We start from the raw sequence: 23,633 nt of genomic DNA on the forward strand, positions 1-23,633 counted from the left end.
AAAGCCTGTCTACCCCTGTACTACAGTATATTCCAGACAGACTTGCTTTCTGCAGGGGTTTTCACACTGCACTGTCTAGAACGCACAGAGGAGGCAGCACGGTGGCTCTTCAACCAGGTCCTTGTATACTCTCTAGGATCAAACTTCTCTCTAGGAAGTAGGGGGGCCGTTGATGTTTATGTAGTTGCTTGCTGGAATTTACAACGCGCATGTCTCCTTTTCATCGTAATTAAAAAAAATAAAAAAAAAACCATTCGCAAAACTAAAGTTCTTTATGCCACACTGCAGACAACATATTGCTTAAGATATTCATGATAAAATATCCTTGCTCAAACTAGATTTACTGGTCTAGCCATGTCAGGAAACATTTTGGAGAGCCTCTTTGCCGGCATAACTTGGACGGATCAGAATTGAACAATCGGGATGATGAAAAGAGAGGGCTTGACTGTAATTTGAATGACATTTCATTTCACCAATACAAAATCCCTCCTGGGGTTATTTCGAATAAAATAGCGAGCGATTTTTTGGTGCCATTTCGCTTCTAAAGTGGCTGTAGAAGTCCCCCAGGATGCTGGCAGCTGTAATGTTTTTAGGACACCGAAATATATGAAAGTATGAATAAGTAATAGCCGATTAACTTATAATTCATTTCTCAGTGAGTTTTTCTTGTAATAAAATGTGTAAGAATGCCTTCAGTGCGTATAGATTTTTTATAATGACCAACTGATTTCGGTGCAGCGTTAAGTGCATACACAAATGCTCGTAAACAAGGCCAAATTAGCATAATAATTTCTGACTTTCTAAAGAAAGAAAGTGCCATTGCTGAACTGTCAGTGTACTTTGGAAACGATTTAATAGCTTTGTCGACTCTTATTTTGTATATTTCCTTGTTAAATTACTGTTAAAGTGAGCCCAGATGCCAGTTTTGTTTTATGTTTGTGTGTGGAACGCTCATTGTGATTACATTGCGGGCAGAACGTTCGACCTCCCTAATACTGAATGATGCGCATCAGAGGGGATTTAGAAGTGGGTATACGCAATGCCGACTGAAAAATAAGTAGGTATACGCCGTATACCTGCGTATACCCTGCACTACACCACTGGGAGGGGACGTAACAACAATTCAAAATCGAAAGAATAATGTTGCTGTTTTAACTGCTTTAGAATGCTGGATTTTGTAGCGCATTGATTTAATTTGAGTTGAAAGAATTTAGAGCCTTTTTAACCCTCAATAGTGCCTCACTAAAGAAGGACGTGATCGTGAAAAGGTTCACAGGGTCGGGATCTGAAGGAGCGTTTGGATCCGGAAATGGAAAACGTCACGCGTGACGTCAGATTTAATAAGCGGATAATGTCCAATGATAACACGGCTGGTCTGTCTCGTCAGAGGTGTTTGCCATGCGAAGGCGGGTCTTTCCCGATGGCTGGCAGTGTGTGTGTGTTTTGTGACGGGTTGAAAATGGCGGCGAAAGGTAGCTAGAGCCCACTAACTTTGACGGATGACAGCAACAAGATCAGCAATTAAAAACACAAGATTATATGTAAGTGACAACTCCTTGGGCAGAACTGAAACGTATTCCCTCATTTCTTTGAGACAGTGATAAGGAACACAACACCGCAAGAGCTTTCTGTCTGATGTGGTAGAAGGTTAGCTATTAGCTTTGCGTGATGTTAGCCAGCTTGCTAGCCCCCATATAACAACTAGTGGAGCTTGCTGTGAAATTAACCAAGATAGGTTACGTTAGTTAGCCAAATTAACCAAAGCGTCAGCTAACTACCGAGTTATATGGCACACCATGGGTAGCTGGCTCTAGCATCTTCTAACGTCTCAGCGATATAGCTACAGCACTCAGGAAGTGAGTAGGTTAGCCAGCTAGCTATGTAGAAAAGAACATATCCAGCTAACATAAGCGCTGCAAATACATGTTTAAACGGACAGCAGTTGGCCAACTGCGAGACATTCCGTCAGCTAGCTTGGTAATGATGTACTATCAAACGAATGTTATCGCAATTAAATAGCTAACGTAGTGTTTGATAAGTTATCGGTGGCTATAGTCTCGCTTTCGTCGTTATCTTTAGCTGGTAAATTCTAACGAGCTGCACACTTGTTTGGACAAACAATGTTTCTTTTTTAACGAGCTAGCTATCTTGCAACAGTCGCGGCTGTAGAATGGGATACTTGGCTAGCTGGCTCATACTAGTACTAGCCAGCTAATTTATATTTTCACAGTTAATGGGCACCACGTGATATTTTTGTCTTCTTGAACATTCAGTTAACGAATCAGGCTGTATTATTTGCTCATTCGCATTTTATGTGTGATTAGTTTATGTTGATGTCACCTAAGTTGGCTAACTAGTGTTTCCTGTGTGCTTAGCTAACATTCGCTAAATACATTATCGTTAGCCAGAAGTGTTTTGCGGGAGTTGGCTAACTTTAGCTAGCTAACTTAGCTAAATCGTTTTGTAATGTAACCTGTTTATTTAGCCACCTGATAAGGGAATTGCGGTAGCTAGTCAGGTACCGTTAGAGTTCCCTAGCTAGCTAGCTAACTACCAGCTAACTAACTTCGGTAGCTTTGGGTTTAACCATATGTTGTTTTTTTAAGATCATGGTGTTCAGTTGTTTATAATATTTAATCCACCAAAATAAGCGATTTTGGACAACTATTGCGTAACATAGAGTTTGAGCCACGCTTCTTGGTGGTGTCGGTAATTCGCCGTGGGAATAGCTACCACTGTCACCGCAACTTGAACATGGAAGACGCCCGTCCTCGCTACAGCAAGAGATTGGTAAGTCTTCATTTGTCCTAAATTGGTTGGCTAACTTGCGGGAAGTGTTTTCAGGAAGAAAAATCGGATACACTGTCCGCCAGCTCACGTCACTTTATTTACAACTTTTCAGTAACAGTGTTGTCATGGAAATTGGCTGATTATTGTGGAAGACGTGAACTTGAAGTGCAAGATCACGGTCTTAACTGTTAGATATATACATGTTGGCACTCCTCATCGCTTAAAGGTTAAAAATTGGTGAGGCCGGATGAAAACCCTTATTTGGTTGGTCTAATTTGTGTCCGTAAATGCAGTAAGTGCTGCTGTTAAATGTGGCTTTTGCCGTATTCGTAGAAACTTCTACGTACTGTTTTTAATAAATGTGTTTTGGCATACAAAGTTATTTAATATTACGCCGAGGCTGTGCGTACCATTTATAAAACAAAGGTTTGCAGGAAAAACACCTAAATGAATTGTGTCTGGGAGGTGTAATGTGACTGTGTGTGTGAGTGTGATATTCCCGTGTTGTGTGTAGTGGAGGTGCTGGTACTTGATGGGTCTTTAAAAAAAAAAAAAAAACAAGCACGAAACCGTGCAGTACCACGGCGCACCTATACAAAGTGTCATGAGTAAAACTTGGCTAGCTATATAGCTAGCTAGCTAGCTATGGCATGTCCTCACCTCTGTAACGTTATTTATTGTCCTCCGTGTGTCCATACATCTGTATCGGTGGTACTCGCTAAGTAGGTTAACTAAAGTAGGCCAAACGCTAACATGTTAGGGTTAGCTAAAGTAACGTTATGCGATAAAACTGTGCTTAAAAATCTCGTGCCGTGTGAAGTGGTGATTTTGGCAGATGCACCTGCGCATGCGTCCTACTAAACGAAAACTAAAATTTGCCACCATAGCCCACGGCGGAAGTTCCTGCGCACTGTGGGAAAAAGAGTTTTGATACAGAAAATATGATTGGAAATGTCCAAAAGACAGATACAGAGATTTGAATCTTTTTCTCCCACTCTTGAAGATGAAGGGAGAAAAGTCTGTCTTTCTCGGGTGGGGTGGGGTGCCTGAGAGCGGTTGAGAGAGATGATGCTAGTGAGGTGATGGAGAGTGATGGACTGATGCTGAGGAGGATGGAGGGAGGGAGAGATAGACAGTGAGCAGACTGAGCAGACTGGGAATGGTAGAGCTGAAAGAGCATGTGCTCAGCCGCCTCCCCCCTATGATACCAGTGCAACTATGCCCAGGTGTACATCTTCCCTGTAGGTCTGTACAATGTAGTGTTGTATAAGCCATGTTTATTATCAATCTGTTGGAGCCAGATTTAAGTGAGTGAGTGCATATTCATGTTTGTGCGTGAACGTGTGTTTGTTGGCTGGTCTGTGCATGTGCGTGTCAGCCTCCTCAGGGGCGTTGGTTGAGCATCTTGAGTACTTGGCTGCATCTTCAGATAGTAGTGTGTATGTGCACCGCAGTCTTTCTGCCCCAGCATGGTGTCATCGTGCCAGGAGGCTCTGGGCCTTATGTGGTACTCTGACTTGAGACGAACTGCATGATTGGTGGGGGATACTTTTGTGATGTCATTCATTAACTTATCCAAACAAATTAAGACTTGGCTCTCCAGAGCTAAACACTAAGTCTGGGTCTTGTTAGTGACTTGATGGCAAATTGATGGCTATTAAACTGTTTGCAGACCCTTACTAAACATGTAATGGACTGCACTTACAACAATAACCTTTATTTGACTAGGAAGTCACATTGAGATTAAAACCTCTTTTAAATGGGTTAAATGTAGTGCTCTCTGCTGTACTGTCATTATCACTCAGTCATAAGGGATCAGAAACATGAGTGATGCGTAAAAAAAGCTCAGCGTTCCCGACTCACCTGAGCCAGGTGTGGGTGCCTAGAGCCCAGAAACACAAGGGAGTGAGGATGCATGTAATATTTGGGTCTGGCTCCCTCGTTCACCGGGATAGAGAGCTGGAGATGGAACGAGGATGGGGTGGGGGTTGGGGAGCTGGAAGAGGGGACATTGTTGGATGGATGGGGGATTGGGGGTTTATCCCTCCTCCATCTGGCCTGCTAGTCAGAGACCCTGCACATCCCTTTGAACTAACGGCAGCCTACAGAGGAATGCTGATACTTATATGGTAGCCTTTTCCAGAGGGACTTACAAGAACATTACAGCAACATACATTATTCATATTTGGCATTGGAGCAACACATGCAACCAGAAGGATAACAGCAGGGCTGCTGCTTGGCACATCCTGTTAAGGCACTGTGAAAGGATGGGCTCCAGACTGTGATGGTGTCAGCTGTGGGTGGCAACCCAATAGGCCGTCCAGCATCGCCCAGGAGAGGGATTGTTTCAGGTGACCAGGATTATTGCATTTCATTACACGCTAACAATCTTGGTTAGAATAGTGGCAACATGCCTGTCTGTTGAGTTTCACACAAAGTGTCTTCCTCCAGCTTATGTTTTTATGCATCACTTCTGTTTCTCCTCTGATTCCTTGTGAAGGTTAATGTGACTGCAGCAGAGAGCTGCTTTAACCTGCTTTAACAAGTCTGTTAGAAGGTTTTAAGGGTTCACTGTGTTAATGTTTTTTAAAATCACTGTGTTGTTTTGCGATTTAAAAAAAATAGCATGAATAAGTAAGCAGAGCTGTGAAGAGGGTGTTTTGGCCTTTTCCCGTGGGTAACATTCATCCCCATTAATTCTCCTCTGTCCTCCTCAGCGGTCAGGTACACGGCGGCGTTACCAAGATGATGGTATCTCTGATGACGAGATTGAGGGGAAGAGGAGCTTTGACCTGGAAGAGAAACTGCAGAGTGACCAGTTCAGTTCCTGTCTGGTCAAGCGCATGGAGGGCAAAGGTTAAAAAATCACGACAAATGCTGGGATCACTGGCTCCAGTGTGGCAGAGTCAGAAAAGACTTTCACTGCGAACACAGGCCGGGCTCTATGTAGTGGCTCATTCATTAAAGACTTGCCATGACTGCTGGCTGGACTCTATAGAGTGGCTCAATCAGTAAAGTTGTACCCTTGAGCAAGGTACTTAACCTGCATTGCTTCAGTATATCCGGCTGTATAAATGGATGCAATATAAATGCTATGTAAAAGTTGTTCAAGTCGCTCTGGATAAGAGCATCTGCTAAATGCCTATAATGTAATGTAAAGGCTTTCACCATGAGCTCAGGCTGGGCTCTAGAGAGTGGCTCAGTCAGTAAAGGCTCTCACCATGAGCTCTGGCTGGGCTCTATAGAGTGGTTCAGTCAGTAAAGGCTCTCAGCACAAATTCAGGCTCTGCTTTAAAGTTGGTCTTGCTCATCAGCGGTAGGGAGGGTTTCAGTCTGTCGGGTTGTCTCCACAGGCTACCTCATCGTGTTTATGGGAAATATATTGACCTATAGTACTGTGTGACTTGTAGGGTGTAAAATAGTCACTGACTCTCCTGTAGTACTGTGTTTGGACTGTAGGTATAAAATAGTCACTGGCGGTCCTGTATTACTTTGTGCACTGTAGGGTGTAAGATAGTCACTGGTTCTAAGTCTGCATAGACTTTGAGGCCTTCTACATGTGTTGTGTTTCTGCAGGAAGTGTGCTTTGGCTGACTCATAAGGTCTGCTCTGTTCTGCCCCCTGCAGATTTCACTTTTGAGTACATTCAGAGGGAAGGGCTGAGGGACCCCATCATCTTTGAGAAACCAGACGGCCTGGGCATTCAGTATGTACCCCACACACGCAACCACTGACCAGTTTTAATGTATGCTGCCTCCATGAATCCCCCCTAGCCCCCTCACCCCCTCCACCTCTCACTTCATGTGTCACTCTTGTGCTGCCTTACTCTCAGTGTGGAGCAGACTGAGGCACTTCCAGACATATATCTTACTGAACTTGATTGCAGTGAGTGGGCTTGACCCACAGGGGGCTCTTCATCCATATACAGTAAAGCCTGCCACAGTATAGTCTGGTGTGCACTGGCACTGCTGCTACACATTTATGCTCACTCAGTTTGTGAAGAGATGTTTTTGTTGATCTCTCTTTAATATGGTCTCTCTCTCTCTCAGGATGCCAGATACAGATTTTAGTGTGAATGACGTGAAGCTGTTTGTTGGTAAGTTTTGTCTCATAAATTCTAATGCCTCCTTTAGCAGGAAATGCATTGCTTTCAATGCCAAAAGGTACTGAAGTCAAATGAAAGGTGACTACAGGTGAATAAATAATACACAGGAATAATGTAATAGTAATGAAAACTACTATAACTAGAAACAACACTACATTTCCAAAAGTATGTGGACACCTCATCTAATCAGTGGTTTTGGCTATTTCAGCCACACCCATTGATAACAGGTGCATAAAGTCAAACATACAGCCATGCAATCTCCATTGACAAACATTGTCAGTTCGTCAAATTTGTGCCCTGCTAGAGCTGCCCCAGTCAACCGTAAGTGTTGTTATTGTAAAGTGGAAACGTATTAGTGCGACAAAGCACCGCTGGGATGCGATAGGCCACACAAGCTCACAGAATGGGACTGGCAAGTACTGAAGCTTGTAGCGCGTAAAAATCATCTGTTCTTGGTTGGAATACTTACTACAGTTTCAAACTACCTCTGGGAACAACGTCAGCACAAGGTACTGTTTTCAAGAACTTCATGAAATGGGTTTTCATGGCCGAGCAGCCGTTTACAAGCCTAAGATCGCCATGCGCAATACCAAGCATTGGCTGAAGTGGTGTAAAGCACACTGCCATTGGACTCTTGAACAGTAGTAGTCTGGACAAACGCATGTACTTTCCGGGGCAAAAGGGAGGAGCCTCTGCCGCGCGGAGCCAGCAGCGGCTTCCCTATTGGTTAATCGAACTGTCCGTCTCAGTGTGCCGGTTCTCCTCCCCCCCAACACTTCCTCTGTTCCGTGTGTGCTAAGTCCCGACTGAAAACGAAACGGACAAAGCTATCGAGCTAACCCAAATTATCTGCTAAAAACAGAATTATGGACAAATTATGGAAGATTTTAATTCTGTTGTATCGCAGACTTGCCAAATACATGGCGTGACTTCATTGAAAGACCTTCAGTGCGTGTGTTTGGATAAAAGTTTAATTTTTCAAGCGTGACCTACGGTATGCAGTCTGCTATCAAATAAATACCGAGAAAAATGGCCAGAAGAAGCAATGGTTTCGATTGTTTGCCCGTTACAATCAATAATGGAGGAGCAAGTGGAATTGTTGAACCAAAAAGGAATTAAATAAATAAATCATCACCGATAAATAAATTATGTTTGTTTCTTTTATTATCGAACCTCGAACCGCAGACTCTGCATATCTCGGTGATAAACTTTGATGGTGTGGTCGGTACTCTGACGTTAGCGTTAGCCATTTTCCCCAAATAGTGGCAAACTGATGCAGGTCTGTGGAAAAGTTTGCCTCCAATAGAGGTTTTTCGGTGCATGCTTCAGACTATATCTGGCCAAAATTGTCACCACATTTGGAGCGCTGGCTGTCTGCACTTTGATTGTTTGGGAAAATACAACTATCCCGGGAAGCTTCGTTTATGCCTAGAACGTCAAGAACACCAGGCTCTGTTGAACGAAGTGAAAAAAGAGACTAACTCGCGAGGCTAGAGCAGTAGAAACACATTCTGTGGAGTGTTGAATCATGCTTCACTATCTGGCAGATGAATCTGGTGTCCACATACTTTTGGAAATGTTACAACTGCGTCTAATAATAGTGATAATGCTTCCCTTGATAGTACTAACGCTGAATGAACCCCTACAGGCAGTCGGAGGGTAGTAGATGTGATGGATGTGACCACTCAGAAGGGGATAGAAATGTCGATGGCGCAGTGGAGACGGTACTATGAGACTCCACCTGCCCAGCGGGAGAAACTCTACAATGTCATCAGCCTGGAGTTCAGCCACACCAAACTGGAGAACCTGGTCAAGAGGCCTGCATCGGTGCGTTACGTTACATACCTGTGTATAATTGAGTCTTTCTCTCTGTCTCTCACTCACACACACACACACACACACAGACACGTGCGCATGCATACCTGAGGCGCACACACAAAAACAACAAAGCCACCAACCACCGCCCGCGAGGCTCAGGCACACCCACATGTCTGATGCTGAGACACTTGAGGCACACACCTGTTCCATGAGTCAAGTTTTGTGTGCGTGCGTGTGTGTGTGTGTGAGCAGGTGGATATCATCGATTGGGTGGATAACATGTGGCCACGACACCTGAAGGAGAGACAGAGAGACTCCACTAATGCCATCATCGACATGCAGTACCCCAAAGTACAGAAGTGAGTACTGTAGGCCTGTTTGCGCCCGTTTGCCCTCTCACCTGTTAGCACTGTTAGCCCTCTCACCTGTTGCCACTCTGGCTTGCTAGTGCCTAATAGCGCTCTGGTCTGTTAGCTTGTGCTCTCTGCCTTCTCCTCATGGTGTCCTGTGTGCTGTGTGCAGGTACTGTCTGATGAGTGTAGAGGGCTGTTTCACAGACTTCCACGTCGACTTCGGGGGCACCTCGGTCTGGTACCATGTATTGCGTGGGGGCAAGGTGAGCCACACCGACCAACCCATCGTATGCCACTTTCGCTCAGGTGTTTATGAAAGGTGTGGCCCAACCGTGCCCCCACCTCCATACAGGTGTTTTGGATAATCCCGCCAACACCCCGGAACCTTGAGCTGTACGAGAACTGGGTGTTGTCAGGGAAACAAGGCGACATCTTCCTGGGTGACAAGGCCACGGAATGCCAGAGGATTGAGTTGAAGCAGGGGTACACATTTATGATCCCCTCAGGTAAACACACTTCCCCTCTTTCCCACTTCTCTCACTCTCTTTCTGTTCATCCTCTCATTACTCTCTTTCCCTCACTTTCTGTTCCTCCTCTCATTTCTTTTTCTTTCCCTATCTTTCTGTTTCTCCTTGTTCATCTGTTGTCTTTCTCAACCTCTTTTTCTGCTTTCTCTTCCACCTTGTTCCTCTCTTTCTTGTTTCTGTCTTTGTCTCTTTCTGTTCCTCCTCTCATTTCTCACTCTTCCTTTTACTGTTCCTCCTTGGATCCACCACTGAACAAATGAAAGAAGAGAACTGTAAAAAGATGTACTAACGCCCTCACCTGACATTGTTCTTTAGTCTCTCAGGATGATGTATAATGTATTTTTTATCATTGCACATCTGTGATTTCTATGGCCAATCCACACGGAAAAAGCCTTTCACTTTATTGCTCTGCAGAATTACTGAGGGGCATGTCTTTTTGGCTGTTTTCCGTATGTAGCCTATTCGTCACACATTTCTCTCCTACCAGGAAAAAAACGTGTAACGTTCAGACCTGGGTCAAATACATATTTATTGTATTTTAATTACTTTTAAATACTTATTTAATTGTTTGAAATTTAGCATTTACAAATACTGAGTATTTAAATTACAAAATGTATTTGAAAATACATTTAAGGAGCATTTGCATGTATTTGCAATTACTTTCAAATATGTTTCAAACATTTAAAATACCAAATTTTCAAAGACAAAGTGTTTGATTTAATGGAATTATTTGAAAATACTTTCACAACATAAGACCAGTGGTGCAACGTGTGCAATTGCACCAAGCTTTTGAAAGACTTGAAAAACACTGGATATTAGAGCCCGACCGGCTAATATATCGGACATTATTTGACTTTTTTGACGACATCGGGATCTGCAGTTATGCAGCCGATGTGTCCCGATTTTTAAATAAGTATAATAAACAAAAAAAGACTTGTCTGCACAGATTCGATTGCCGCAATAAAGGTATGTATATTTAGTGAAAGTTTTTAATTAAATGTGTTTATACGACCGCTATGTTTATCAATCCTCATTATCAAGCGAGCGAGCTAGCTAACATATTTGGTTCACTTTAGCAAGCTAGCTAGCAAGCCTCTATGAAGTGGCAGTGAGCATATAAGCAGCGTAGGATCTACATTTCCAGAGGACATCACTGTATTCTCAAATAAATAACCAGCCAAAATATAATGGTGATTGAATGCATCACACATTTGTTTTTTTTATCTGAGATAATGATATTAGCTACTATATGATGCTGTGTCAATAGCCAATGCGTTATTGCAAGCGAGTGTGTCATCTAGTCATGCGTCATCGTAGCAAGCTAACCAGACAGTAAAAACGCTGTTGAAACACTTCTAACGTGGATCATTTTAAGCCATGTTATCTAGCTTTGTCGTGATAACATGAGAGAAGGATTGCTGTTGGAGAAGTGAATCAACCAACAGTTAGCGCGGGTAACCTGCACGAAAGCGCATTGTAGTTTTTTTCACCACCGAATTCTTATGGACAAACCTCACTTTACGTAGGCCTATTTCATCCAGTCACTTTAGTTTCATCTAACGTTACACTTGATTCACTCATTAGCTCCGCTAGATAAAGTCTTACTCTTTGAGATCATGTAGTAAGGAATAAAATAAGAAAATATAGTTCATTTAACTTACTGAGAATAAATAATAAGAAATAATGAGGCTATGTCAACAGCTAATGCGTTATTGCAAGTGAGTGTGTGTCATCTAGTCACGCGTCAGAGCGCATTGTAGTTTTTTTCACCGCCAAATTCTTATGGACAGGGAAGCTCGCTAGATAGTCTTACTCTTTGAGATCATGTAGTAGGAATAAAATAAGAAAATATAATTCATTTACTGAGAATAGATGCTAAGAAATAATAATAACAAATGAATAACAACAACAACAACAATCATAATAATATTCATAAAAATACATGTTTGAAACTGGAAAACTGATTTTTTTTTAATTAATTTTTTTATAGATGGCTGGAAAAGAAAGGAGTAAAAGTAACGTGTGGAGTTATTTTGAATTCACACCACTTGAAGATGGTGTTAAAGGAGTACCATGGTGATTTTCACACTTTCTCGGTTTTATTGTGCACAATTTGCACAAGAGGCATTGAAGAAACACAATGAGCAAAGTATTAAATATGTCCGTTCTGTATTTTTTGAGAAATATGCGTTTTAAATTCATCGTCCTATTTTCAACCGGTTGAGAAAGTTGTCATTTTGCTACGTCACGAATACAGTAACCACTCCCATTTCCACACCCCGTAAAGAAATCTGACAGGACACACCGTCCTACTGTTCAGACAATGCAAATATTTGACTAACGTTAGGTTCACTTATATTAGAGTGCCTTTAGATTATTTCTGGTTATATTCATTTAGCTAGCTAGCTAACGTTAGCTAGCTAGGAGGTTTGCTTTCATAAGGCAATGTTATCGATAACGTTAGCTTGCTAGTTTGCTTTTATGAGGACGTTATAGTTGTGCTTTTCTTAACTTGGCTAGCTAGATAGCAAAAATTATAATTGGATATAAGTCAACGTCCTTACCTTAGCTATCTATCGATACTTGATATACTACTAAGCTAGCTAGCTTGTGAAAATTCAGTCTCCCAAAGAGAGAGCGTATCATGGGGGTAGCTATGGTAACGGGGCACGGTCTGTCAATCATAGCTAACTGACGGTTCTCATTACCACGCCCAGACGGTTCGGGTGAATTTTTATAGTGGGAAATTTAGGCTTAGAAAAATACGTTTTAAAGTACATTGAAATGACTGAAGAATAAAAAAATTATGCACATTTGTTTTGTTGTTGCCTGAAGACAACTGGGAAGTGTCACGTTCAACCACCATGGTACTCCTTTAATATATATATTTAATTTAATATCATCTTTTACTTTTTTCTATCTATCAGAAAATTCTTTGTGTGTTTATTTTTATTTATTTGTTTGCTTATAAGTTAAATGTTCTCAAATATAGAAACTTTGATAAAATATAAGTTTTTCAAATTGATTTGGAAATGTTGCACTTTTTGACAAAATATAGGTCAAAACATTGGTAATCGGTGGGCTAGGACTCTCCAAAATCGGGGTCGGCATCGGACCCAAAAATCTGGCATCAGTCGGGCTCCACTGCATATGCGAGAACCTGTCGGCTCTGAAAGTTGAGCATTTTGTTTTATTAGGGGATTTTGATGAAAACACGTCAAGTGACTTCTGACGGCCCCTGTCCAAATGTTTTCCACAGTTAACTCCTTCACGCAAGCACCCTATTGGTTTGGACGCCGGCATGCCTAGATCATGCTCAACTCAGACATTCATTGCTCCTGCAACCAAACTATGAGTTGAAAACACAAACTGTGTTCTAGTTTTATTAGTAGACTATACACAACAACTATACCGAATACGGAGTTTCACAGTGCCACCATTGTCTCTCCAGTCATTCATTTAACAAGCACCCCCTCCCTGCAGAGCACCCCCTCACAGCAGAGAAAACGCTGCTCACTGAATAACAAAATAAATAAGACCACTTTTTCTAAAATTATACCATATCATTCTACTGTCAATATCTGGGACTAAATATGAAATAAATATACAACTTTGCCATTCGTTTTATACATGGAGATGTCCCTTTTGAGACTGAGTGGTCATATATTGTCTTGGACAATTTGTGAAATATACTCGCATTTGTGACGCCTGGGTAACTTCCAAAATAGATGTGCGTAATACCACACATGTTGTTTACGGTGTTGTCACCCTTTTTAGTACAGTCTGGCTTGATTGATAATTAACTTATTCAGTCGGTGACAGTATTAAGCGCCTGACAGATGGAAAGCCTCAATGACGCTCGCGTCAATTGTGGCCACTTGTTCACATCGAAGGCGGGAGAATTTGAAGCATCAGGATTACCTTTCTTCTTCTCGTCAATGCCGGGATGCAATATACACATTGTATTTTGGTGGTCTGTGCCCCGCGTCGATGCTCGAAAATAGAACCGAGCTCTGAAAGGCGCGTCAACAGGTTTTGATGCGCCCACTTGAGGCCTCCAGTTTGTCTACAGTCGTTGAAAACAATGTTTGACGCGAGCATCTGACGCTTAAGCTTTCTAACGATGTATGACATGTCTAATTTTTCTTTTTGGAATAGCCCAGTGTAATCAAAAGTTTTCTCTCATCTTCATTGCCTTACGCATTCACTCTGTGGTAGCTGTAAATGACACTGCACCCAGCTAAATGTTATCGATGATTTTTGTCATTTGTTGGAAAATATTATTACTGAGGACTTTTCAGCATAGGTAAGCCATATGTTTGCTGATCGACCTAGCTGACGTAGTTTTCTGGAGTAAGTCAGAAGGGGAGAGCGACAGTATTGATTTTTTGTCTCTAGTGTTTGTTGGTAGCTAAGTAGTGTTATATTTAATGCACCGGATGTGACGTGAGCTGGAACATAGCCAAAACGTGGTGGACGGTTGAATATTGTTTTAATGTCATCCCATCCCCGTACAAGAAAACATTACATACTGTAGAGTAGTAATGAGTACAGAAAAACGTATGAGAGTTAATGAATACACATTACATTACATTACAGGCATTTAGCAGACGCTCTTATCCAGAGCGACTTACACAACTTTTTTACATAGCACTTTACATTGTATCCATTTATACAGCTGGATATATACTGAAGCAATGCAGGTTAAGTACCTTGCTCAAGGGTACAACGGCAGTGTCCTTACCCGGGAATCGAACCTGCGACCTTTCGGTTACAAGCCCAGTTCCTTACCCACTGTGCCACACTCCGTCCCTGTGGTATAGCACATTTAGGTGCTATACCACATTGTGTGACAATGTTTTGCATTATTTTTAAAACTGATATCAATGTTTCATCTTAAACCTGCTTTATAATGAACAAAAAGGATTTTGAGAGAGAGAGATTTTGGATATGTTTCAGGACCCTAGATATTTTAGACCACTGTATTGACAGAAAGCTTGTAATTCCCACTTGAAAGTGATGCAACAGTGAGTTTTTTGAGTAAAAACGATTGATTTGTATTGAAATGCATGATTATGTTGTGATTTACAGCAATGCATAATTTTAACATTTTGGACAGATTTGGAGACACTGGGTGCACTGCTTACTTTTTGCTTCATAGGAGCAAGGTGTTTTGATCCAAGACATGTATAGTTTAATCTAGTTTAATTTACTTAATGTAAAGTTTATATATGGGATCTCTCAGTATTTCATTGCTAAATAAAAAAGCAAATTCATTTTTGTTTTTTTGGCTAGACAATTGCATCTGCGGCACTTTATTACTTCCTAAATTATGAATATAAACTAATATAAAGTATTGTAAATGGTACAAATGTCTTCATTTAAGCCATTATTCAAGTCTCTGTGGCTCACATCTGGACTTATAAAGCCTTGAATTGGCAAGCCCCCTGAATTGGCAAGGATCGGCAAGGATTGGCCAGATTTGGCATGTGCGCGAATGGGTTAATTGGTAGTGAATATGCACGGCTGAATTCCATTTTATCAGTGTCTTACCGTTTTATCAGTGTTCCAAGATGGAACTGTACGTATGGCTGTTGAACACTGACAACAGAAAAAAAGAGGAAATACAGTAAAAGGTCACTCATTTAAAAAAGATTGCTTTGGTACAAATAAACTGACAAGTAGCTTATCAAGAAGTCTGAGTTTGCCATCCCTCCCATGCAAACACATGTACGGAAATTTAGGCTACTGGCTGTGAGTGGCAGCGCATGGATTGTTTAAAATTGCCAGCATAGGCTACCCTTGCCCATAATCCAAATTCGACCCCTAGCCCATGGTAGTTCCCCTGGAGTGCCCTTGGTGTTATAACTTGCTGAGATCACATTGATGGCCACTCATGGCCACTGTACAAAGAACATTGGGCCTCATTCACTAACGTTGCGTACGCACAAATCTGTGCTTAAACCCTGCGTACACACGTTTTAGGCACAATTATGGGATTCATCAATATGTTCTTACTTGAATTTGTTCTTATTGTGCAAACAAATTTAGAGCTGCCTCAGACCATGCCTACGCAAAAATCATGAAGGCCCCAAGTCTTCGAAAATTATTTAAAAATTGTAAATTCATCTTTGACAAATAGTAAAAATGGGTAAATATTCAATATTTGAAATTGTAAATAATATTTACTAATAATACCTAATAATGTACTTAATAAGAAAATTATTATTAATAATAATAAATATCTTAAGTATTACTTGTAATAATAATAAACTGTATAAGAATAATAATAATTACATCATACTTAATAGTAAAACTTTGTCTTGCTCCCACTCATAGCCAACAATAGGGTACTTTGAAGGTGTAGTAATTTAATTGAGTGTCCGATAATTCGGTCTTTGCGCAATTTTGGGAATACTTGCATTCTACAAAGCTCAATACTGGATTTCCGGTGTAAAGCTAGAGAGTGCTAATGCTTTTTTTTTCCTTCCTGGAGCAAGTTAAGTGCAGTAATGCAATGCACCTTAGCCGGGATTTCCCATCACCGCGTTCAGACGCGAGTACAATGAGCACGCTTTTCATCGATTTCTGGACCCTGCACAGATAGACCCTACACCACTGCAAATCAGACGTGGGACTTTTCCCAAGCAATACGAATGGCTTGCCTGATAAGGGGTGATACATCGCAGGGGAAACTGTAGAATACGTGGAAAATGCAGCAATGCCCCTCTAGTGCAACCGAGTGAAGGATTCCGGAAAAATGGAAGTTATTCTTGTCTGTCTAAAGTAGAGGCGAGTCTTCAAAATCTTAGCGGGCTGAATGATAACACGAAGAACCGCTGAAGTAACTCCGAAATCTGTTCTACCCAGCTGAGATTTAATTTGACATTTACAGAGGAATTACTAGAAGCGTTTGTGTTTAAGCAATTTATTCACGGAAACCTGTATTCATCTGAAGTAAGAAGCAGCGTTTACCCCAGTTGTAATTTGTTCGTATGGTCGGTAAAGTGTGCATATGCTGTTTTGAATATTCTGGAAAAAAAGATGAGCTGATTTGTTTTTTACTGCGTCCCTCAGGCAATTCACTGCCTCAGTTATTGCAGCCAAAGCCTCATTTTTCCTCGCACCAGTCACTTCAGTGGAAACGCTTTGAAAAAGAACGCCTTTTCTGGCTTCAACTTCAATCACTTTTCTTTTCTTTTTTTTACCATTAGGGGGCTATGGTTCAACTTTTCTCTTCACTTCTCTATCTCTCAGCCATGCTCTGAGCCTGCAACAGGACCGTCCTTATATGGAGAAATCCGGCGTTGCATTATGCAAATAGAAAAATTGCGGGCACGCGCCTATCAATTAAGAATGATCCAGATTCACCAACATACGCACGTGGGTAAGAACAAAAGTGCCTGGTCCACAAGTGTCTTGAATCTGGCGGTAATTTTGCTGCCAAGTTTCTGCGCACAAAGAACATTTCTACGCACATATTAGTGAATGAGGCCCATTGTTTCTGTCTCAGTCATTTCTGTTGTCTATCACAGAAATATTTCAAAATGTTTTAAAATTGTATTTGTATTTTAATGTATTTTTAAAAGCCTCTAAATACTAAAGTATTCGGTGAAAAATATTTGTGAAATATACTTAGCTGGAAATGGGAACTATTGTAAAAATGTATCGCACCAAAATATTTGCACCAAATACTGACAAGCTGATACAGAAGGTAATACCTCAGAGCTTTTACATTTTCGGCTGAAATTATTATTTTGCTGGTAAAAATTACATTACCTGATCTCCCCTAGTAAAACTAATCCCATCTGGATAGGACTTATGCCTTTCTGTTTCCCTCCCCAGGGTGGATCCATGCTGTGTACACGCCCGTCGATACGCTGGTGTTTGGGGGGAACTTTCTTCACAGCTTCAACATCCCCATGCAGCTTCACATCAACAACATTGAGGACCGAACACGGGTGTGTGTGTGTGTGTGTGTGTGTGTGTGTGTGTGTGTGTTTCTGTGCATGTATGTGTTCGTGTGTGTTAGTGCATGTATGGAAGGCCAAACGAGTCAAAAACACGAAGGGAAATTGACGTCTGGAATAGCATGTTGTTTGTGCGTTGACAAAGTCATCTACGTGTTGTTTGTGCGTTGTCAGTGCAGCGCAGACAACACATTAAAATTCAACGCATGGACAATGCGGGATTTCAGATATCAATTTTGTTTTTGAGTTTTTGAGCTATCTGGCCACTTGCCCATTTTGACTGTGTCATTATTTGTTATAATGTGAGTATCCTTAGCTTGTTCAATAGTGGCAGGCCACCCCTGGACTTACAGAAATAGTTTTACCGAAGTGCTCAGCAACCAATATGAAATTATGACGCTCAAACATTCAAAATGGGCAACTGTCCAGATAGCTGAAAACCACGCGAAATTAACAACTGGAATCACAAGTTGTTGACGTATTGTCAACGTGTTATTGCGTTGTTAACGCGTAGATTTATAATGTTTTGCACGTTGACAATTATTCAAGCCTGTTACCAATACACAAACATCACGTGACTCCTGATGTCAATTATGCGTGTTTTTGGCTTGTTTGGCCTTCCATATGCATGTGCCTGCATGTGTGTGTTTGCGCGTGTGCCTGCTTGTGTTCACTTGTGTGTGAGAGAGAGAGAAAAAGAAAGAATGTACAGCCCTTTTTCGAGCGCACAATTTCTGGGGTAGACAGTAGAGGGCTTTCTCACCCCTCTCTTGCCTCCTCCCCCCCACCTCAGGTCCCGGCTAAGTTTCGCTACCCCTTCTACTATGAGATGTGTTGGTATGTGCTGGAGAGGTACCTGTACTGCCTGACCAACACCTCACACCTCACACCCGAGTTCCAGAAACACTCACTTGGCGTAGGTGAGAACCGCTCTCTTCTTTGCCTTTTCTCCTCTCTCCATCTCTCCCCTCCTGTCCCATTCCCTCACTGTCTCCTCTTTTAGCTGTTAGTGTCTGTACTGAGTATTGCCCTAACTGTCAGACATCATAACTAGCACGACCAGTTTGTCTCCCCTTGTTTTCTTGCATGGTACTTCAGTCCTCTGCCAGCTAGAGTTAACGATTGCCTCTTTGCAAAGCTCCTTTTCAAATAATTATCCCAGTTGCACCACCTCAAGTAATGTAAGTTTATAAAGTAATTGCAAATAATTAATCACAGACGATGATTGACAGTGATGTTTACAAACAACACTCGTGTGTAAAATCCAGTTTGATTGCTTAATACCATGGACATGCTGCAGTATTTTTACAGGTTGTACAGGAGAATGTCAGTTTTTGTTAGCAGTGGGAAATGCCCAAATTAAAAATGTGAGTAGTTCCATAACATTTAACTTGAAAAAGTTAAGTCAAAAGTTAAATCAAGACTTTAAGTAGAATCTGATGCCTTAGTGCTGGGCTAAAACAAAAACCTGCACACACAGCGGTTGTTTTTTGGATAAGATTGTGCATTCTTGATTTATACAGTACATTTTTTTTTACTGCAGTAGCGCTAAATCCTGGTCCTGGAGAGCCACAGAGTGTTGATTTTTGTTTTTACCTTAAGATCATTGGCCAATTCAGACCCAAGAAGCCAGGTGACCTGAGTTAACTGTTTAATCAATTGCTGTGCCACTTAAGTGCTGCGTAACAACGAAAGCCAACAGGCCCTGCAGGTCTCCATGACCAGGAGTGAAGACCACTGGCTCAAAGACATGCTTTTCTTTTTTAACCCATTCGTGGACGCCACCTAGTGGCCAGGATGCAGGCTTCCTGAGATTGCTCAACTCAGACATTCTGTGCTCCTGCAACCAAACTATGAGTGGAAACAACAAACTGTATTCTAGCTTTATTGGTATACGATATGCAACAACTATGCCAAATATGGTGTTTCTTAATGCAGCATTCTCATGTTGTCAGTTTAACAATGGCTACCTCCCTGTGGTCTCATTTGCAGTTTCACCCCCCATGCATGACATGCTAGACAATAGTGTCTATCTGGGAGTCCATAAAATATTCTTTCACTATAAAAAATTTATATTCCACCATAACAACCAGGTAAAACAACAATCGCCAAGGTATGCCAGTTAAGCGGTGAATAAAAGCATTGAATAGGGAAATAAACTAGAGGACTTTTTCTGGAATTATACAACGTCATTCTATTATCAATATCAGAGACTAAATATAAAGTAAATATACAATCTCACCATTGGTTGAGTAAAGATGTCCCTTTCAAGATTCACTGGTTATTTATTGTCTTGAACAGTTTGTTTTGGAAAATAAACACACACAGAAATTGTATTTATTACAGCCACGCGCAAAACACAGCTTGTTATTTAGCCTGGTGTAACTCGTTTCAGTTCGTTCTGATTGATAAGTGTTTTGTCCAGTGGAGCACAGTGTAAGCTTTCCCATAGTGTATGGCATGCTTCATTCTGAGTTTATAACTAGGATTGATAGCCCCGCGCAAATGGCAATAATGGTTGCTACAGAATTGCGTTGCACAGTTAATCGTGACTTTACACAGTAATATATGAGCACTCATTGCGGTGTAATTTTTTTTTTCCTTCGGTTTTTGGAAGATTTTACCAATTTTGCCAACTCATCAGCATGTCTAAACCAAATTCTCTCGGGGAATGGGTCAGAACAGGAGGAGGAAGCATGAAGTCTAGCCAGGATACATATGAACATGGCAAAGATGTAGGTATTACTGCTTTTAATATTTCAAATATTTTTGTATTTTGTTATATTTGCATTGGCCATAAGAAACAACTGTTCGCCTTTGTTAATAATGCTCAATATTGGGCATTGGTTTTTTAGGAATTTGAGGGCTAACTAATAGGTTTAGCTGTTAGTATAGGGTCATTGTTAGCATGCCCTGTGAACTGTTAGTGCTAACTGCTATGACACCTGTCGTAAGTTTGTGTTTACATTTGTCTCTGCACGTGTGTTTTGTCTTTCCACTTCATCATCTGATTGGCCGTTTCTGTCTCTGGTTACTTCGCTTGGAAAAGTTGTCGTTTTTCACTTAGACTAGCTCTTTGAACTTGTGTTTGGTGTGTTGTGTATAGTGATTGCTTTGTTTGACTTTTCACATTTGACCCTATCTTTGTTTGATTCCGATTCCCGTCTAGCCCTTCTGGTTTGTTTGCTGATTAGATCTCATGTTTGACCCTTTGACTCTGATTCTTTCCTTAGCATTTCTAGTTTGTTTGTCCTGTGATTTTGTGTTTTTGGCCATTCACTCTTGTATTCAGTTCTGATTCTCGCCTAGCGCACTGCTTTTTTTGCTGACTGGATTTCGTGTTTGACCATTCACTTGTTCTCGACCTTGACTCACGTTTTGCCCCCTGCTCCGGTTAGTTAGTGTGTTCCCAGCTGGACTACAGATCCTTCCTTCGGGACTCAAGTTTGTTATTTTGCTTTGTTATTTTTATTATTTTTGAAGGCACTCTGGGTTTTAACACTCAGATTTAACTCAGATAGATTTAACACTCCGTTGGGGGTACGCAATTCAGACGTTTGGTTTCAGACTATCCGTTGACTGTCCAAAGTTCAGCATTCAAAGCCGCCCCGTGCCCAGTGCCCTTCGAAGACTAGCCAGTTTCCAGTTAGATTTGGATAGGCAGAAAGGGACCGGAGGTACTGGTTGGTTTGCAGTATGTTTCCCTTACCCAATCCCCTTATCATTCACCCCATTACGGTCTGACCCAAGACCAGGTCGTGACATAACATAGTGGTTTGTAGTGGCCTGCTTTGTTAGAATTTATACTACTCACAATGAAATTGAGTGTCTTTCAGCGGGTTTGCGCTATTCTCCAATGCGGACGTTTCACATACTGTTGCGTAAGCGTTCATGGTGGCTCAATCATATGTTTTAAGCACCAGTTTACAGTGAAGCTAGAACATCGCCAACATTTTTCTATTGGTGGAATATTATTTTATTGTACTCTTACTGTACGTAATGTCTGGTATTAGTATTTCCATGTCACTTAAGTCATGGAATATTTACTGTGTGTTATGTGCTCGATAAACATAAAACTTTCCTTGGAGTAACATTTGGAAAATGTCATCCCATCCCCATGCAATAAAAGATTACATTCTGTAGAATACAGGAAAACAGACTGATTACATTTTTAGGTATGTGTTCCACAGTATTTCAGTGTTTCTGCATTATTTTTTATTTTTCATTATGTGACATAAGTTTTTCATCTTAAACCGTCATACAGTGCAAATTTATATGCTTTATAATGTTGCCCCCTGCTGATATCTATGACTTTTGCTCAAAAAGCAAGTTTCCCCATTGGGGTCCATTCATTTTGACAGCAAAAATAAAATACTTCCATTCAAATATTGATGTTAACTCTGTGCATTATATTAGGAAGAAAAATCACTTATTAGTTTTTCGAGGTAAAATAATTTTTTCCTACCACACAGACAAAGATATGAATTTTTTATTTATTATTTATATTAGACTATCCTAACCTACACGCGATTAAGTTTGTGACCAAGAACACAACTAAGAATGTCTGTTGAGTGAAAAAATTGTACTTCCTGGTTCTTATGTGCTCCCCATAGGTTTCTATTGGCGTCACTGTCTCTACATATTATATACTCTAAGTTTATAAAAGAAAAAGCATTTTATTCATTTTTTGAGACCCCTAGATATTTTAGACTTCTATACTGATGAAAAGTTATTCCCATTTGAAAATGATGCAAAAGTGAGTTTCATGAGTGAAAACAGTTGATATGTAGTGCAATATATGATTACGTTATGATTTACAGCAGTGCACAATTTAGAAATTTTATATTGATTTGGAGACACTAAGGGCCACCAGGGTACACTGCTTGGTTTTTGCCTCATAGATATTTAGTAGTTCTGCATATCACCCTCAGATTTTGCCTACTTGTGGTCTTGATCCTGGATGTATATAGTTTTACGTGTTATATATATATGTACGTGATCTCTCAGTATTTCATTTCAAACTGAAGGATAACAACTTCATTTTTGCCAAGATAATTGCATTTGTGGCACTTCATGTCTACCTACATTTTGTATATAATCTAGTATTATAAGTGGTACACGTCTTGCGTCATCTAAGCCATTTTTCAGGTCTCTGATCCTCACATCAGGAGCCTAAATGGGTGAGGACAGTCTAGATTTGGCATCTGCAAGGAGTTAAACTTCCATCCATGTTCACTTTCCTTCCTGACTCTCCCCATATTACATGAACTAATTGTTTTTATAAATGTCTCAATGAGAAACTCATTTGTATGATTAGTCACTTGACTGTGGAGTGCCACGGGAACTCAGGAGGATAACCATTGACATACAAGTTTAGCCCCAAAACCCCACTTAAAACCCAGGGCTTTTTTTGTAAGAATACCCCCATTGTCTCAGAAGCACCCTATTATCTCCAATCTTATATACAGTACAGACGTGGTTCAAAGCTTGAAATAAAGAGCACATTTGTACCCAAATGACCAAATCCCTTGATCTTATGGGAGTCTCACTTTGTAAACATATAGGACAGATTTATTCTGAAAAATAAAATTTGATTTGTATTTTCTTAATTATGCAGTGATTATATGTACTTCTGATACTGGATGAAACCAGATTTCTTTTTCCAATCATACTCCAGGATGTATACAACACCAGAATAATACTTTGGAGTGGGTTGAACAAAGCAGTATAATTTGACATTTGTTTTCCCAAAGGTGGACACAAGTGTCCCCAAAACCTCTCCAAATGGCACCTAACCTCTCCAAATTGGAATATTGTGTATATCTTTTTTCCCAGCCATATTCCACTTCCAGAACCTAATTCCATTGGTACCCTCTGGAACCCCACAAAGCAAATATTCTTTATTTACCCATTCTCTCTTTTTTGACTAAGCCCTGTATTTCAGTTAAATGGTGTTTTTTGCTTGTGAAATTCTATTTATGTACATAGAAATGTTCATTTTCAAATGAAACGTATACTTTCTGGGACCTTTTGGAGCGGGATGTAAGATCAGCAGTTCTAACATTATCCT

At 40.8% G+C, this 23,633-nt stretch overlaps 1 protein-coding gene across 4 annotated transcripts in view; it reads left to right on the top strand.

The window, feature by feature from the left end:
* Positions 1-1,394: 1,394 nt before the first annotated feature.
* kdm2ab (lysine (K)-specific demethylase 2Ab) overlaps positions 1,395-23,633 on the top strand; it is a 64,835-nt gene continuing 42,596 nt past the window's right edge. Inside the window, exons 1-11 of one of the 4 annotated variants that reach the window (XM_035427408.1) lie at positions 1,395-1,541; positions 2,681-2,790; positions 5,508-5,646; positions 6,418-6,496; positions 6,840-6,886; positions 8,544-8,722; positions 8,966-9,072; positions 9,236-9,329; positions 9,419-9,572; positions 17,439-17,554; positions 18,357-18,483. In XM_035427408.1, the coding sequence (XP_035283299.1) occupies positions 2,755-2,790; positions 5,508-5,646; positions 6,418-6,496; positions 6,840-6,886; positions 8,544-8,722; positions 8,966-9,072; positions 9,236-9,329; positions 9,419-9,572; positions 17,439-17,554; positions 18,357-18,483 (1,078 nt within the window). In that variant the 5' untranslated portion in view covers positions 1,395-1,541; positions 2,681-2,754. Of the gene's footprint in view, positions 2,791-5,507; positions 5,647-6,417; positions 6,497-6,839; positions 6,887-8,543; positions 8,723-8,965; positions 9,073-9,235; positions 9,330-9,418; positions 9,573-17,438; positions 17,555-18,356; positions 18,484-23,633 lie in introns of all 4 variants that reach the window. The other 3 variants (XM_035427407.1, XM_035427410.1, XM_035427409.1) reach the window with 3 other exon arrangements.

Source organism: Anguilla anguilla, chromosome 7 (assembly GCF_013347855.1).
Source record: "Anguilla anguilla isolate fAngAng1 chromosome 7, fAngAng1.pri, whole genome shotgun sequence".
NCBI lineage: Eukaryota > Metazoa > Chordata > Actinopteri > Anguilliformes > Anguillidae > Anguilla > Anguilla anguilla.